General features: G+C 38.8%; 1 protein-coding gene across 5 annotated transcripts; it reads right to left on the reverse strand.

Moving 5' to 3' along the window:
- Positions 1 to 3,251: 3,251 nt before the first annotated feature.
- On the reverse strand, positions 3,252 to 16,303 carry LOC108948483 (uncharacterized). Of its 5 annotated transcripts, XM_070189209.1 has the most exons (5): positions 15,904 to 15,924; positions 14,527 to 15,074; positions 14,353 to 14,442; positions 14,140 to 14,241; positions 13,124 to 13,556 (listed from the first exon to the last, which is right to left on the reverse strand). In XM_070189209.1, the coding sequence occupies exons 2-5, from the start codon at positions 14,722 to 14,724 to the stop codon at positions 13,221 to 13,223; spliced, it is 726 nt and encodes a 241-aa protein (XP_070045310.1). In that variant the 5' UTR covers positions 14,725 to 15,074; positions 15,904 to 15,924; the 3' UTR covers positions 13,124 to 13,220. The 5 variants fall into 5 exon arrangements, with proteins under 5 accessions (XP_070045318.1, XP_070045310.1, XP_070045322.1 ...); XM_070189217.1 differs by lacking the exons at positions 13,124 to 13,556; positions 14,353 to 14,442 and adding an exon at positions 3,252 to 3,364 and having other exon boundaries at positions 14,944 to 15,074; positions 15,904 to 16,303; XM_070189221.1 differs by lacking the exon at positions 14,353 to 14,442 and having other exon boundaries at positions 13,125 to 13,556.
- Between the last annotated feature and the right edge of the window lie 307 nt (positions 16,304 to 16,610).

Consider the following 16,610-nt stretch of genomic DNA (forward strand, 5'->3'; position numbering starts at 1 on the left):
GTGTAATATACACGACAACCAACGTGTAATATTCATCTAACATCAGTGTTTGCATACACTTTATGCCAAAAATATTTCACTTAAGATACATTGGTATACTAATATGGACCGATAATGTTTAATGGTATAATATACTGGTAAACCAAAAAATATTGATAATATTCATAAAAAGTATTTATCATCCCAAAGAAAGATGTATATTTTATTATTTATAGCCATATTAGCGTAAGATTGGAAAGAAAGGAAAACATATTGAGTATATATTTTCTGAAAGAAATCGTATACCCAAAAAACTTTATGTTTCTTGATTATGTTGTCTGCTACAAATATTTAAAGGAAATATAATGTACTCGAGAAATAGATAAATATTTTACTAATAAAATAATATTAAATAATATGTATGGAACTTTGAAAATCAATGACATCAAATAAAATAAAAGGTAAATACTCTCTCTACAACTGCTCTCTGCATACAATAAGCATGCTTTGCTACTGTGCGCCTAGACGGCAATGAGCAGAGGGAGACCAAAGAGAGAGTCGGGAAAAGGCTCAGGCAACTCAACAGCTGACATTGAAAGCTATTAAACGTAGCGGGGGACAACAAAGGAAGTTATTGCATCTGTTATGACTCGGTCGGTCGTTTTGAGAGTTGTAGTCTCTTTCCCCAATTTACTGCTCATTTTATACTTTATAACTGCTATGCGACTTGTCGGGGTAGTTGGTTCGGATCCGGAGAGGTTTCGGATGAATTGAGACATTTAGTCTCAAGGTCAAAAAATTAAGTTGAAAAGGTTGACCGAATTTGGACTTATGTGTAGACGACTCAAGAATGGACTTTTGGTAGTTCCGTTAGCTCCGTTGGGTGATTTTGGACTTGGGAGCGTGTCCGGATTGTGATTTGGAGGTCCATGGTATAATTTGGCTTGAAATGGCGAAAGTTGGAAATTTGGAAGTTTGACCGAGAGTGGACTTTATGGATACCGGGATAGGATTGGGGTTCCGGGAGTTGCAGTAGGTCTGTAGTGTCATTTGTAACTTGTGTGCAAAATTTGAGATCAATCGGACTTGATTTGATAGGTTTCGACATCGTTTGTAAAAGTTGGAATTTCCTTAGTTTCAATAGGCTTGAATTGGGGTGTGATTCGTGTTTTTGATGTTGTTTGCTATGATTTGAGGGCTCGAATAAGTTCGCATCATGTTTTAGGACTTGTTGGTATAATTGGGTGAGGTCTCGGGGGCCTCAGGTGGAGTTCGGATGGTTAATAGATCGAATTTGGAGTTTGGATGATTGCTGAAGCTGGGAGTCTGCTGGTGTAATCGCACCTGCGGAACTTTGATCGCAAGTGCGAGCTGGGAAGCGCATAAGCGAAGCTTGGATTGGGGGTTGTGGAGCACGGATGTGGAAGGATTTCCGCAGATGCGGACTCGCACCTGTACGCAGAGGATAGTAGAAGCGGAGAGGAGCTTGAAGTCACTGGTCCGTAGATGCGCACCCGCAGGTGCGGGATTTGCGACAGCAGAAGTGGTTGGTCGGTATTAAGTGGCCTTCGGAGATGCGGATCGCTGATCGCAGAAGCGGATTTATAGGCCGCAGAAGCAAGAAGGCTTGGACAGATTATTAAAAACGAGGCTTTCTAGATTTTCACCATTTTAAACATTTCAAGCTCGGGAATTGGCGATTTTTAGAGAATGTTCGGGGAATTTCTTGAGGTAAGTCACTTGTGGTCTAGTTTATTCAATAATATGTTTCCCCATTGATTTTTCCACCTACATTGTGAGATTTTGAGGTATAATTGGGGATTTGGAGAGTTTAATTTGGGGATTTGAGTGACGTTTTGGTGTCGGATTTTGATAAAATTGGTATGGTTGGACTCGTGGTTGAATGAGATTTTTGATTTTATGACTTTTATCGGATTTCGATACATGGACCCGGGGGAAGACTTTTGATTAATAACTTAGTATTTTCGATACAGCATCACCATCATGTTAGAAATCATATTTAGGTTATGTGTTAGCATTGTAGGGACCCTCAAAGGTTGTGTTACATGTTGAATTATCTGCTAAATTATTATTTTGTACTCAGTCAGAGTTTTACTGCATATTATATCTTAGTCTCTAGTGTTCTTTATTGATATATTATATTATCGTTGTTTGCGATGATTATCATGATTATTGAGAGCCCGAGAGACCGGAGAGATTGATGACTGAGTGAGGCCGAGGGCCTGATTATGAGGATATTTATGGGAGCGAGCTGCACGCCGCAGCATATTTTATTGATTTATGCCATGATTGACTTATTATAGCGCTTGGGCTGAAGGAGCCCCTCCGAAGTCTGTACACCCCCAGTGAGCACATGTACCTACTGAGTGTGAGTGCGAGTGCCGAGTGTCTGAGAGAAATGAGAGATTGTGTGGAACGAGTGACTGTGAAGTTGGAGTGAATGAGAGGACAGAGTGAATGTCCCTTTGAGAATATGCACTTGATTTCATTACTATTGTACTTCAGCTGGCATATATCACTGTCATGAAATACCTGAGAGATACTATATCTTGTGCCTATTGAACTTGGCATGAATTATCTCTTTAAGCTTTAACTGCCGAACTTGAAAGCATACCTATTTTTCTGTATTGTATTGTCTGAAATTGAACTGCATCGATGAAGCTCGTCACACTACAAAAAAATGGGTAAATTGCGGAGGTTAAAATTGCAGTTTGCGGAGGTTAGAAACCTCCGCTATTTGTTATCACGATGGTTGAGCAGACCCCCGTAGTAAGTATCGCCACTATTAATTTGCGGCAGATAAATGTGGGGGTTTCCCGAACCGCCGTGACAGCAAATAGCGAAGGTTTCTAACCTCCAAGAAACCTCCGCAAATTATAATTTTAACCTCCGCAATTTCATGCGCGAAAAGAGATTTTTATTTTTAAAATTTAATTTTTTTTTTAGTGTAGGGGTTGTAAACCCCCGCAATTTCTTATGTGTATACCATCAGAATTTTTTCACTTTCTTTTTGGGGGTTTTAACCCCATCTATTGTTTAAATATATTATAGAATTGATTTTTTATCATCAATATGCCATACTTTTTCCCTAATATCAATTGAAATATTTATGCTTAAACCAAAATACTAAAATTAAGAAACATCAACATTTCATTAATCGTGAAAAATACTATGACAGAATAGTATTATATGTCATCAAGCTAAATTATAGCATAGTTAATCACTTATATTAGTCGGCTATTATATTGTCCTAATACATTCACTTCAATTAAAATGAATCTCAATGGCTGTCACTAGGATTACTAGCGCCAGAAGATCTTCTTGCATCTGTCGGTGAAACGAGTCTACTAGCTGCATCACTTGGCTGCAGCAAAAAGTTAAAAAAAATACAACTATTAAGAGGAGTATCAGGAAACAAGTCATTGAGACGAAATATATGTTGTCTACTCAAACCAACAAAAAAGATGAAGATAAAAAGTTAAAAGCATCTTGGTTTTTAAATAGGTCATAAAAAGTGAAATTGTTTTGCCTAGCAAAATAGCATGTGTGTTGTTCAAGTCTAAGCTTGACAAAATTTGAAAATTAGGTATTCTCGGTGTAACGATCCGACCGGTCATTTTGAATATTTGCACTTCGCTCGATTGTTTGAAGGTATGAGTAGCTCCGTATGATGTACTTCGACTTGTGTGAATCGTCGGTTTTTATTTGCAGGTATTTCGGAATCGAATTGGAAGAAAGAATTTTATTGTTGAAACTTTAAATTGGGAGAGTTGACCAAGTTTGACTTTTTAACATTTGACCTCGGATTAGAATTTTGATGGTTCCATTAGCTTCGTTAGGTGATTTTGGACTTAGGAGCGCGTCCGAAATATGATTTGGAGGTACGTAGTGAAATCAGGCTTGAATTGGCGAAAGTTGAAATTTCGGCGATTTCGGCGATTTCGATCGGCAGTGAAAAATTTGATATCAAGGTCGGAATTGAATTCCGAAAGTTGAAGTAGGTTCGTAGTGTCATTTGTGATGTGCGTGAAAAATTTGAGGTCATTCGGACGTGGTTTGGTTGGTTTCGGCATCGGTTGTGGAATTCATAAGTTTAGAAGTTCTTAGGCTTGAATCCGGGGGTAATTTGGTGTTTTGATATTGTTTTGAGTGATTCGAAGGTTCGACTAAGTTCGTATGGTATTTTAGGATTGGTTGGTATGTTTGGTTGAGGTCCTGGGGGCCTCGGGCATGTTTCGGGGTGAGTTTTGAGCGAGTCCGGGCATTTTCGGAACTCAGGTATGGTTCTGGTGCTTGGAAGTTCACGGACCGCGGCATAATTTTTTGGACCGCACTTGGAAGTTCTGCAGATCCACTAGTCCGATTTCGGAAGCCTATATCTTTTGATCTACAAGGAATTTTGAGACGATTCAAAATGAAAGTTGTAGCCCTTCGTGTCTAGTTTCTAGAAAGATAAAGAAGTCATCATTTGGACATCTGTAGAGAAAGTTATGGACAAAATACTAAAGTCTGGCAGTGCAGCCACCAAAAGCACGGCCGCGCTCAAAATTTCGTGGACCGCAAAGATGGAGGCCAGATGTGCACTTTATAAATGGGGTTTAGGGCATTATTTCACAATTTGGACTAGGGAGCTCGGTTTGTGGCGATTGTTCGTGAGTTTTTCAAGAAATTCATCGGGATAAGTGATTCTAACCCGAATTTGGTTGAAATACATGAATATATCAATGATTTCATCATCTGATTAGTACTTTGAGGTGAAAATTTGGGAAAAATTATAGAAATTTTATAAAATGAATTTTTGGGATTTGAATGTCGATTCGAAGTCGGATTTGAGTGAAACTAGTATGGTTGGACTCATGAGTGAATGGGCTTTCTAGTTTTGTAAATTTTGTCGAATTTTGAGACGTGGGCCCGGGGGCGGGTTTGAGCTAATTTCGGGATTTTGGTCTAATTTGATAGTTTTTCTTGTGAAATTCATTCCATTAGAGTATATTGATGGTATTGTACTGATTGTGAATAGATTCGGAGCATTTGGAGGCCGAGTCGAGAGGCAAGAGCATCGCGGGGTAGAGATTTGACTGGGTTGAGGTAAGTAACGATTATAAATCTAGTCCTAAGGGTATGAAACCCCGAATTTTGTATCATTCTATTATTTTGAAGTGACGCACATGCTAGGTGACGGGCGTGTAGGCGTGTGGGCGTGCACTGTTGGGGATTGTGACTTGGTCTGTCCCGTAGCAACTGTAAAGTTGCATATTTTATTGAAACTAAATGATACTTATATGTTTTAGAAAGAGTTTCTGTAAATTGGGATGAATGCCATGTTTTGGGCCTTGTGCCGGTGCTGTGTGGACCCTTAGGGGCCTTTTCTTATTATCCTCTCACTGTTTTTGATTGAAAATCTATACTCAGTCATGGTTATACCTGTTTACTGCATAACTCAGTTTTTATTACTCGGTTTTGATGCATATAAATGTTGTTTTGGGTTGAATACCCTATTTTCACTGAAATGCCCGAGTGGCTTGAGAAGTTTATGACTGAGTGAGGTCGAGGGCCTGATTGTGAGGATATTTTTGAGATCGGGCTGCATGCCCCAGCAGGCCATGCTGGATTTATATATATTATTACTATTATATGGATCGGGGCTGCCCGCCTGCAGCATGCCTTATTGGCTTATTAAGGCAAGTGAGGTCCGTGAGGATTCTGATATGATATTATAGCACGTGAGTCATCCGTACAGATTATAACGCTTGGGATGAAGGAGCCCCTCCGGAGTCTGTACACACCTCCAGTGAGAGCACGTACCTACTGAGTGCGAGTGCCGAGTGCTGAGTGATTGGGAGGCATGAGTGATTGTGAGGTATGTCAGAGTGGCATGAGTGATTGTGAGGTATTCCCGAGAGGCATGAGTGACTGTGAGGTTTGCCCGAGGGGCTGTATATGAGTGATGTTTTGCCCGTGGGGCTATTTATGATTTCATCATTTTTTCTCACCTTGCATTGAGCCTCTGTTTGAAAAGCTGTTGAAAAATATCTTTAAATGATTTTACTGGAACTGGGTTTAAACGAGATGTTTTAATTCAAACCCTGATTTTAAAAGCATGTGGTATTTTACTGAGATTTCATGATATAAACTTTATATGATTTATTGCTCGTCACTACTGCTCAGTCTTTATTTATTGTTGTTACTTACTGAGTTGGCATACTCACGTTACTCCATGTACCTTGTGTGCAGATCCAGGTATAGCGGGACATGGTAGCGGTTGTTGATTATTCTGGTTGCAGATTTTCTCGGGGATAGCAAGGTAGCTACTTGGCGATCGCAGCCCCTGCTCTTTTCCCTCTTATCTTCCTTTAGTTGTATTTAGCTATTTTTCAGACTATGTTAGTCTCGATATTGTTAGACAAATTGTAGCAGATGCTCATGACTAGTGACACCTCGATGTCGGGCTATTCTTTCCGCACTTTTGTTTTGATTTGAACTCCTTTACGAAGATTTTTTTAATGCTAAATAGCCTTGAAATTATCTTTGAAATAAAGATATCGGTTTGTTTTGGAATGAGTCGGCTTGCCTAGTTCCACGATAGGAGCCATCATGATAGGTTAGGTTTTTGGGTCGTGACAGATTGGTATCAGAGCCTAGGTTACATAGGTCTCACGAGCCATGAGCAGGTTTAGTAGAGTGTTGTGGATCGGTACGGAGACGTCTGTACTTATCTTTGAGAGGTTGTAGAACCCTTAGGAAAATTTTACTTTCTTGTATTCTATCGTGCGAAATTGATTCAGCTTGGAACATAACTCCTTAAATTCCTTCCACGCATTCGTATGCGCACATAAGCGCTCGGTATCGGTTGTGCATCATCGGCTTGTGATTCTATGATCAAAGTTGAGATGTGTATTCTGTGTTTGTGGTGGTGGGCCAGTCTGGAGGACTTGAGGCCATGGTTAGACCGCAGCTTAGGCTCGGTAGCTTTAGTTGTAATCTATACATTTGGACTCATATGTCTGATAATGTCCCTACGAGTTGAATTTGTGGCTCGATGAGCGGTGGAAAGGCTTTGTGGTGAGTATGACGTAACTGCGGAAGGTGTTAAGATGATGTGAATGTGACGAGAAGTGTTTTCTTGAAATGTAAAGGAAGGCCATTGGGTGGTTGATTTTCGTTTTGATATGACGTACGGTCTCGAGTGTAAATGTTTTGAAGGATCTTTCACGTTATTAAATTTTGGGAAAAATTAAATTCTCATGTCTGTCAATGAGTTTGGACTCAAGAAGAGTAAGTGGTTGTGTAGTAATGGTGGTTACGAATGGGTATTTTGATGTTGATGGCTTGAGAAAGATAATCTTCGAAGAGACTTAGAGTCGGTAACATTCTATTACTTCTGGTACGACAGAGATGCATTTCGAGTTGATGCAGCAATTGGGCAGCAAAGTATGAGGGAAGACATGACGGGAAGTGTTTCGCGGTGGTTAAAGTACTAGTGGGTCAAGTAGGAGAAGTAGAGGTTGAGAAGTTTCTAAAAGGAGATGCTTTAGCCGAAGTAAGAATGGCAGATTAGCATATGAATTCACTAGTAGGGTAGTCTTGCGCCTTGAGAAAGGGTAGAATGGCTTGGAATCGTGTTAGTATGTGATTTGGCCGGCAGACTCTATTTGGAGTGATGGTTACTGTACAAAGGAAGATTTAATACGGCAGAAATGAGTGTGTTTGAAATAAGATTGGCGTGAAGATCTGATTATCGTGTCAGGTGCAATGTGACTTGAGTTCGGAAGGTATTGTTGAACGTACAGTTGATGTCAATAGGGAAAGTGCAGACTTATACAAATGGTGGGCGAGCATGAACTCAGGAGAATTTACGGATTTCGTGGTCGTTGCATTCAGTGCAGTGTCATTGGGAGATGTCGGTAAGGAATTCCACATGTGGGTTATCTCCTATGTGCAGCTAGCGGTGACGTGATGTTGATGAAGCTTTTACGAGGAATATTACTTGCTACCCGGTAGGAGGTCGCGTGTGTGATTGTGGCTGGAGATTCCAAATGTTCATGAAAAGCTTAATAAAAGATTTCGAGAAGTCTGGCGGGTTAACGGTGCAAAACCTAAGTAATTGATAAGGAGAAATCCTTGCGGGTTCTAATTTTATATAATTGCAGCTTAAGGCTAAGTGGGGGAGTCTACTATCGACAAGTTGATTGCACGGTTATGCGTCGCATTAGTTTCGGTTCGGGGTATACTGGTGAATCAGTTATAACTTGCAGAGGTCGAGATCGAGGATGACTCAGGTAAAGAAATTTGTGTACACAAGTTGTATTACACTCTATGGTTATAGGAGGACCATAAAACAATTGAGTGGTTATTCACGAAGAATGTAGTGTACATGGAGCGGGAATTTGCTCGATCGCGTAGGAGTGTGAGTTACTCTTTATTTTCCTTGGGTGTTGGTGTGCTAATAGGGCACGGGTCGTTTCGGTCTATTTGGTCGGTTAATTCGAGATTTGAGTAGAGTGGATGACTATCAAGAATGGTTCCAATGGATTCAAGATTTATATATATGGCTAAAAAACTGGGAGTTGCATTGAACGGTATTGAGACTCATGGCATTTTATATCATTGTGAATTATGCATTTCAGTATCAAGAAGGTGAAGGAAACAGTTTTAGGTTCACATAAAGTCTCTTCGGAGTAAGTATTTTTGGTTGTGGTACCTTTGGGATACATAAAAATGGAATTCAGCGGCTTATAATCCTTAGGGCGGTGTGATTTTATGCTAGAGTTCGTGGGGCAAGTTTTAGTTAAGGATAGTAGTGTTCTAACAAGGAAAAAGTAGCAATTTGAAGGTAATTTGGAAAGGACTTGGAGAAATAGGACAACTTGGTAGTAGGTTGGGTTAGCACAATAATGGATATGATCGGTTCTTTGGGTACTTACGACGTGGCTAGTATCTACAGGTAATTCTTGGCAATGCTCTCGGATTTGGCAACCTGTGTGGCTTGGTGGAGTTAGAGGAATTCAGTTCAGATAGCTTGGTTATGTGCAAATGGATTTCAAAGTGTTCATGATAGTTTCTACCATGGTTTGAATCGGATATTTTCTACCGGTGTACGGAACGTGTTGTGTGTTATGATTTCCTTCTAGAAAGAAGTAAGAAAGAGGTTTCTGACTAATAAGGTATGTAATTTGCTAGTGATTCAGAGTTGATAATGGAATTCTTATGCTTGTCACATGATGGCATAATAGATGTGGTGTGTTGTGCGGGAATAGGAATTATATGTACAAGGTCACAGTTCAGTTTTGAAGTGAAGGACATAAATTCTTAGGCAGCATGGACGGTTTCAGATGACTAGGTAAATGATATTACTATTTGGTATGGCTTAATGAGAGTGTACATTTCAGAAGGGGCAGCGTGTTTTGATTTATGGGTACTTCGTTGGTATTGCGGCACTCTCCCGGTTGATCGTCTGTTGATATTCAAATTTTTGCTAGGTGGCACGGAAGAATTTTTAAAGTATTTCTCATAGGATGATTGTGTATGAGAGAGGTGTTAGGCATTCGGGCGGTGGAGGTGGAATCAAATATGGTGATTCGTGTGTTCTATGAAATTGGAGATTGGGAGTTCTCAGGAGTAGATTGTTTCATGGTTGTGGACTATGAAGTTGTGGCCGGAGCTAGCCAAATGATAGAATGTGTTATGATTTAGTTATTGTGGACTTTCGGAGGTTATTTATCAATTGGTGGCTGACCAGAGTTGATTTGGGGCCCATTGGTACGCCCAATTAGGATGTGTATTCTACACCGAGCCGGATTGGTTGGCTCCATACTGCTATTGTTAAAGGATGTGCCATTCCGTTGATGTGAATCTTATTCATGTTCTGAAATGATCTGTGAGTTACTCTTCTATGCTACGAGGAGTTGTGATTCGTTGGTTACATGCACATATGGTGCGGTTCTATTGTGGCCTTATAGCGAAATTTGAGCGAGAATAATATTGGATATTGCTTGGTTGATGGCGAATTGGTCATGTTCTTTCAGGTTTTGCGTGGCATGGTGTCGTTTTCTTCTCTGTGGTTATGGTAATTCACTTTGGGTACTTGATGTCGAATTGCGCATGGTTATTGATTTTAGCAGGGTGGCTTGAGGTGTTTCATATGGACCAGTATTTGGATAGAGTCGCGTATTGCAGCAGAGTTATGTGGAAATATGATCCTTTGTGTAAGATTCGTGTGTTATGGTTCTGCGGTGTGTGATGGGTTCTTAGCATTACGTCGGGGTGGTACCCGTCGAGGTTGCGGGACGGTTCTCCTGTTTGGGTCATTGTTACGGTTGGGTACATTTGGAATGTTGCTATCTAGTGCACGGATTGCACGGGTTGTGGCTTTAGATTGTATTGATGTGTCATGTCACTAGAGTGGTTGTGTTGGATGAGACGAGGTCATTGGGCCTAGAATGGATGCTATCAGATTTGATTGTGGTATAATTGGGAGGATAATATCGGAAGTCGGCTTTGAAATTGGCTATAGCTCTTGTAGAAGGAACGGGAGCTCCATGACCTGTTGATCTAATGAATGGTTATGAATTCGGTATGTATCTTTCATCATCGGCAGTGTACGAAGGTTTTAGAACGAGGTTTTGTCTAATATGAGGTTTACTACCGGCACTGGGTTGATTTGAGCCGATACTGTGATTAGAAATCATTGTTTTGAGCATTCGAGCTATGCGGTATTTGAATTTGAGTATTTGAGTTATGATTACGGCTTTTGGTACAGCTTGTTCAGACTTGTACGGTATGTAGATGCGAACTTCTAATCTTATAGGAAATTTTGGATGTTGGAAATTTGATTCGAAGGCTTGTGGGCTAGGTTGAATTTAGAAATTTCAGTTATGCTGTGCTATTGGACCTGTATGGGATAGGGTGACGTGGGATCATCCCCGGGTATGTGCAAGGGAAAGTTACATAGCGATTTGATGGCTTTCGGAACAACTTTGGGCACGTTCGAGGACGAACGTATGTTTAAGTAGGGGAGGATGTAACGACCCGACCGGTCGTTTTGAACATTTGCACTTCGCTCGATTGTTTGAGGGCATGAATAGCTCCGTATGATGTACTTCGACTTGTGTGAATCGTCGGTTTTTGTTTGCAGGTATTTCGGAATGGAATTGGAAGAAAGAATTTCATTGTTGAAGCTTTAAATTGGGAGAGTTGACCTAACTTGACTTTTTAGCATTTGACCTCAGATTGGAATTCTGATGGTTCCATTAGCTTCATTAGGTGATTTTGAACTTCGGAGTGCGTCTGGAATGTGATTTGAAGGTCCGTAGTGGAATCAGGCTTGAATTAGCGAAAGTTGAAATTTCGGCGATTTCGGTCGGCAGTGAAAAATTTGATATCGGGGTCGGAATGGAATTCCAAAAGTTGGAGTAGGTTCGTAGTGTCATTTGTGATTTGTGTGCAAAATTTGAGGTCATTCGGACGTGGTTTGGTTGGTTTCGGCATCGGTTGTGAAATTCGTAAGTTTAGAAGTTCTTAGACTTGAATCCGAGGGTAATTTGGTATTTTGATATTGTTTTGAGTGATTTGAAGGTTCGACTAAGTTCGTATGGTATTTTAGGATTAGTTGGTATGTTTGGTTGAGGTCGGGCTTCGGGGTGAGTTTTGAGCGAGTCCGGGCATTTCCGGAACTCAGGTATAGTTCTGGTGCTTGGAAGTTCTACAGATCCGCTGGTCCGACTTCGAAAGCCTATATTTTTTGGTCTATAAGGAATTTTGAGATGATTCAAAACAAAAGTTGTAGCCTTCGTGTCTAGTTTCCAGAAAGATAAAGAAGTCATCATTTGGACATCTGTAGCAACTGTAAAGTTGCATATTTTGTTGAAACTAAATTATACTTATATGTTTTAGAAAGGGTTTCTATAAATTGGGCTGAATGCTATATTTTGGACCTTGTGCAAGTTCTGTAAATTCTGTAAATTGAACTTTATATGCTTTATTGCTTGTCACTATTGCTCAGTCTTTATTTATTGTTATTACTTACTGAGTTGGCATACTCACGTTACTCCCTGCACCTTGTGTGCAGATCGAGGTGTAGCGAGACACGGTAGCGATTGTTGATTATTCTGGTTGCAGATTTTCTCGGGGATAGCAAGGTAGCTGCTTGGTGATCGCAGCCCCTACTCTTCTCCCTCTTATCTTCCTTTAGTTGTATTTAGCTATTCTCCAGACTATGTTAGTCTCGATAGTGTTAGACAAATTGTAGCAGATGCTTATGACTAGTGACACCCCGATGTCGGGCTTTTCTTTTCGTACTTTTATTTTGATTTGAACTCCTTTACGAAGGTTTTGTTTTATGCTAAATAGCCTTAAAATTATCTTTGAAATGAAGATATCGGTTTGTTTTGGAATGAGTCAGCTTGCTTAGTTCCACAATAGGCGCCATCACGACGGGTTAGGTTTTTGGGTCATGACACTTGGCTCTTGAGATCTAAATTACCCAACCTTGTCTTCTATTTCTGATTTGCGAGATGAGATGGTAAAGTAGCTTACTGTGCCCACTCCAAAATATACCTAACCAAATCTTCACTATGATTTACTTTTATTACTATCATGCTAACTCTTCTGTCTTTGTGACATTGTTACCTCAACAAAGATTCTTCGTGTAGTCTCAAGAACTTTGCAGTTTAGGAAAATTTGGTATAGCTTGATACTAGGCTCCTAAACCCCACGACAATACAATATATTATTCCATGCTAAGTTGTATTTCCTACTTGGGGGGGGGGGGGGGAGCAGGGGACAAGTAGAAATTGAAATAGAAAGTCTTTCACTTAGTGGTCAATGAAAAGTGGATGAAGATCATGAGATACTAAGATCTATATCTCACTATAGACAAAATATTAGGCAAGTTTTGCCCAACAAACATTCCAAGTTTGGCCACTAATAAACCAGAGACACTTTCATCAGAATGATTCTAACTGGAGCAACTCATTCGTTCTTATTAGACATACACACATGAAGGAAGACATTAATGTGATCTTTCAGAATCATAAACATCATCACTAGTCTCTTATCATCATGATTCTTTTTCTTTTATAAAAACTTCCACCAAGATCAAAAGCAAAGATATTTAAAGAGATCAATATCACTTCCAAAACTTCATAGTCGCACATAATAGTGACTCTCAACACTTTATAAATGAAAAATAAAATTGCACAATACACCAAAAATAAAAGAACTTAGCATTTATCGTTGTAGAAGGAGAAGCAAAGATCCCAGCAAATTGTTATGGTATTGACCCTTCCTTCATTATCATGTATGCTTTGAGAGTACTCATCAATTGATTGTACTTCTCTTGGCATCCAGAAAGAAGAACATCCAACATTATTACTCACAATTCTAATATTACCAAGACGAAGATTTGTCTCTCTGAAAGTATTGCTTGAAGTAGCTCCTAATTCCAAACATCTCACCCTTTCAGAATGCTCTTTGCCTAGCACCTTACCAACAACATCATTTGGAGAAATTCCAGACTCATCCACTATACTTTCACTCACTGCTAGCTCAATTGTTTCCTAAACACAATACACATCAAAAAGATCTGAGCCAACGTTATAAATCGGTTATTACTACGCTTCACAATAATTATCTATTTCCTGCCATAAGGTGCAATCAGATTACTACGCATGCCATAGGCTGGGCATGCCATATGTTCTCATGCTTATCATATGGCAGACGCAACCAGTAAAGTGTTAAGGTGATCAGTATGATCTGTTTGAACATTGCCAAGTCTGTTGTCAATTTCCATACATACTTTAGAAAATGTTATCATTCCCTATATCGCATGAATATAAGCTTATCAGCACGTAGTGAGTACACCTTAGAACATGTAAACAGATGAAGATATGACTGACCTTGCCAAGCTAATGCTAATCATGGAATGCAAATGTTGGAGCACTATATTGAACTGGAGTCTCCTAAATGAATAACATAAGGTACATTTTACCGATAAATGAGTCATGATAAATGCACAAGTATCAATAATAACTACTGATGGAGTATAATACAAAAGTTGCACCAAAACTTGTAGAGATCTTCAGAATATAAATCATTCCATGAAAATTATTTGTATTTATAATAATCATGAATGTAACTAACACATATTTCTTTTGCCTCATCATTTACATATGATCCATCATTTTTCGTATGTGTAGCAAGATAAAATTGTGCTCGTCCAGGATTTCTCCCTGTCTCAGCCATCTATATATGAAAATAAAAATAAGTCAGAATAGTTTAATTAAAGTAAGAGAAATAGATACAATATCTAAAATTTAAATAGTAAAGTAAGGTAAATAATGTGTCATCTTTCACCATTTCAGTCCTTCTAGAATCAGGTTTGGAGCCACCGGTGTGTGGAACTGTTTGTTTTTTTCGATTTTCAGCATTTCTTTTACACATGTTCTAACAATAAGATATATTTCAGTCAATTATATAAATGAATAATCATATTTTTATGCATTTCAATGTGACGTTTCAGAAAAATACCTGAGTTTCTTCTTTATAATGGTAGTTCACAAAGGAAGTCCATTGACCCTGAGTAATACTTACCTGAACATTATCCATAATCTCATCTTTGATTTTAAGTGGGTCTTTAAACTCATGCCACAACTTCTTCCTACTTGCAGCCCACTTCTTTGCAATAGAGCGATAAACATATTCTCGTGCAACTTCCTCAATGGTCATAAAACAGAAATGAGGATTCAAAAATAAATTTTGGTTAATTTGTCTTTTATATACAAATATAAAAACAAAAGACAAAATAGAGATATAGTTATAAAGATATAGAACTTATGCCTTTATAACATTATTAAAGCAGTCGCTAAAGTATGACTTAGGCATATCCTACCATTTATCAAAGCTAATTGGAAATATGGTACAGTTAGTTTCTAAAAGGCCACATACGCCTGCAAGAAGGCCTTGTGCTTCGCCAATCTGATCCAAGCAATCAAACTCCACCACAACACATTCTCCCCGAGGTAAACTCAATGCATCTCTAGTCTTCAATTTGAACTTTTTGGTATCTCCATGTGAATCTTTAATAAATAAAAATAAAAATAATCAAATTGCTTATGCCTTAGTATACTCTAAAGTTATACTCTTTTAGTCAAATGAAAAAGACTACATTGAGTGATTATAAAAGGTATAAAATTATGAGTAATAAGAACTCCTTCCCCACCACTCCAGGTTTCTTCTTAAAATAACAACTTTCCAAACAGGCAGGTATTGTGAATAGTTGTTAACAGTTTTTATAAGATTATTTCACCAATCCAAAAGAACTTAAGTTGTATAAACTGAATTTATACCATCAGTTCAATTTAATAGGTTATAGCAGGTTACTATTCTATTTTCTAAGTTACCATATCAGGCTTTGATGAAAAAATAAAATCTTTCATAAAAATCAGAGAAAAAATAGAATTCTCATCAATAGCTAATAACAATGAAATTTGTCATAAAAATGAGAGATAAAATAGAATTCTCTTTCAAAGCTAATAACATAAAGAGTGGGTGTTTTCATTAACACACTCTTATCATTTCTAGCATGCATCTGAACGAACATCTTTGTACAAATCTAAACACACACAATAAAAAAAAAGGGATTTTTGCTCACTATTATGTAGTACTCCACCTGTTAACAAACTTTGCTTTGAGAAAACTTGACTCTCTTAAGAAAGTGAGTTACTGTTGTTTCTGTGTATCTAATCAAAGTAGAGCAAAAACATTCCAAATGCACACCACCAATCTCTCAAAGTCAAAAAAGATGCAGCAGATTAAGAAGAAGGAACGAGGAAAAGTGAAATTAATTGACAAATTCCCACAATTATACTCTAAAGTCCTATACATCAATGAAAGGATAATGATTACCTATTCCATCGACAGTCCAATGATGTGAAGACTCACGTTTAGCACGCTTATTAGATGTTGCTTGTGCTGGTGTGGGATTAACTGGAGGTTGAAATGAAGGAGTTGTCTGTCCCGTGGCATGAAATGAAAGAGTTGTCTGTCCCGTGGCCTGAAATGAAGGAGTTGGCGGTGTTGTCGCCTGAAATGAAGCGGTTTGCTGTCTTGTGGCTTGAAATGAAGGAGTTGGTAGTGATGTCTCCTGAAATGAAGGAGTCGGCTGAATGGAAGGAGTTGTCTGCCCCATGGCCTGAAATGAAAGAGCTTGCTGTCTTGTGGCCTGAAATGAAAGAGTTGGTCGTCTTATGGCTTGAAATGAAGGAGTTGGTAGTGATGTTGCCTGAAATATTACTCGAGTAACCATCCGACAATGAAATATTCTTTAAAGTTGTGAGGAAGGCCACTTTCTTTTCCTTTGGAATGGTAAACATAACAAGCTGACACTCATTATTCTCATCAGGCCAAAGATCATGCCTTATACCCATATCTTGCAGATCTTTCCGTGCCTTAATATTATCTTTTGACTTGTCTTTATCATTAAGCAAAGAATATATAATATTGTCAAGCACATTCTTTTCGATGTGCATGACGTTTAAATTGTGGCGCAACGAGTTGAACTCCCAATATGGAAGATTAAAGAATATGCTTTTTTTTCCTCCATTGTTGCGTTG

The sequence above is a fragment of the Nicotiana tomentosiformis genome, chromosome 1 (genome assembly GCF_000390325.3).
Source record: "Nicotiana tomentosiformis chromosome 1, ASM39032v3, whole genome shotgun sequence".
In the NCBI taxonomy this organism is placed as follows: domain Eukaryota; kingdom Viridiplantae; phylum Streptophyta; class Magnoliopsida; order Solanales; family Solanaceae; genus Nicotiana; species Nicotiana tomentosiformis.

Excerpts from the sequence above, each read along its gene's own strand:
- LOC108948483 (XM_070189199.1), bottom strand. The coding sequence starts at position 16,303 with ATGGTTACTCGAGTAATATTTCAGGCAACATCACTACCAACTCCTTCA. Across the intron at positions 15,075-15,903 it reads TTGGACTGTCGATGGAATAG|ATTCACATGGAGATACCAAA; the intron begins GTAATCATTATC and ends TATTTATTAAAG. Across the intron at positions 13,557-14,139 it reads ATGAGGCAAAAGAAATATGT|GAAACAATTGAGCTAGCAGT; the intron begins GTTAGTTACATT and ends TATTGTGTTTAG.